General features: G+C 36.3%; 1 protein-coding gene across 1 annotated transcript; it reads left to right on the top strand.

Moving 5' to 3' along the window:
• The first annotated feature begins 432 nt into the window (after nucleotides 1–432).
• Nucleotides 433–1,062, top strand: LOC119602506 (uncharacterized mitochondrial protein AtMg00820-like). Its single transcript, XM_037954109.1, has one exon. The coding sequence runs from the start codon at nucleotides 433–435 to the stop codon at nucleotides 1,060–1,062; it is 630 nt and encodes a 209-aa protein (XP_037810037.1).
• The last annotated feature ends 215 nt before the right edge of the window (nucleotides 1,063–1,277 follow it).

Here is a 1,277-nt window from a genome sequence, read left to right as displayed (position 1 = left end):
CATGGGTACACAACAACATCTAACCGCGCCATACACTCCGCAACAAAATGGAGTGGCAGAGAGGAGAAATCGGTATTTGGTTGAGATGGTAAGGTGTACGCTAGCGGATGCGAATTTACCAAACATTTTTTGGGGAGAAGCAGTGGTAACAGCAAACTTCGTTCAAAATCGAATTACGACAAGGTCTAACAAAAACATTCCCTTTGAGTTATGGGAAAATAAGAAGGTTGATGTAAACCAATTTGAAGTTTTTGGTTCTGAAGCACATGTACTTATACCAGCGCAAAAACGTAAAAAATTGGATCAGAAAACTGAAGTATTGATATTCGTGGGATATTCAGAAGAGTCAAAAGCATTACGTTTTTTGAATCTTACGAATTTAAAGATTGTAATAAGCCGAGATTACAAAATACTACTTCAAGAAAAATCGAAATGGTACAATCGAATTCAGAAGAAGTTGAAGTAAATTTAAACGGCAACAATTCAGACACACTAATTCAATATCACGAAAGTTCAACCTCTAACAATGAAGATTATTTCTCAGCAGATGAAGAGTTTGCAGTACAATCTGAAGATGAAGATACTATTAATGGTTCCAGTGATTCAAACGATTTAACGGTAATTTCAAATACTAGCGAATCTAATGATGTAGAACTTATTACAGACCCACAAGTTAATTTGAGAAGATCTAATCGTTCGAATTTGGGTGTATTGCCAAAGAGGTACGTAAATTTAATACAAAACGTTGAACCCAGTACATACAAACAAGCCATAGAATGTAACGAAAAGGAAAAATGGGTAGAAGCTATGAATGAGGAAATGAAATCATTAGAAAACAACAAAACTTGGAAGGTAGTCCCATTGCCCGAGGGACGAAAAGCCATTGGATGCAAGTGGATTTACAAAATAAAACGTGGTTCAGATGGCGAAATTTTAAAATACAAAGCTCGATTGGTTGCGCAGGGCTTTAGCCAAAAGTACGGTGTGGATTATGACGAAGTTTTTTGCTCCTGTCGTCAGACAGTCTACATTGAGAATGTTTCTAACAATTGCTGGTTCTAAAAATTACAACGTCAAACACTACGACATAAAAACTGCGTTTCTAAACGGAGAACTTGATGAAGAAATATACATGCGGCAACCAGTTGGATATGAAGTATCAAATAATAGAAAAGATAAAATGGTATGTAAACTACAAAAAAGTTTGTATGGCCTTAAACAAGCAGCGCGATGCTGGAACACAAAATTGTTTGAGGTACTCAAACAGGAAGGGTTTG

The sequence above is a fragment of the Lucilia sericata genome, unplaced genomic scaffold (assembly GCF_015586225.1).
Source record: "Lucilia sericata isolate MDLA Ls3-8-SP2 unplaced genomic scaffold, ASM1558622v1 Contig000000F_arrow, whole genome shotgun sequence".
NCBI lineage: Eukaryota > Metazoa > Arthropoda > Insecta > Diptera > Calliphoridae > Lucilia > Lucilia sericata.
The sequence above is the reverse complement of the archived record's forward strand: the minus strand, read 5'-3'. Positions and strand labels throughout refer to the sequence as shown.

Coding starts and splice junctions, on each gene's coding strand:
- LOC119602506 (XM_037954109.1), top strand. CDS start 433: ATGGTACAATCGAATTCAGAAGAAGTTGAAGTAAATTTAAACGGCAAC.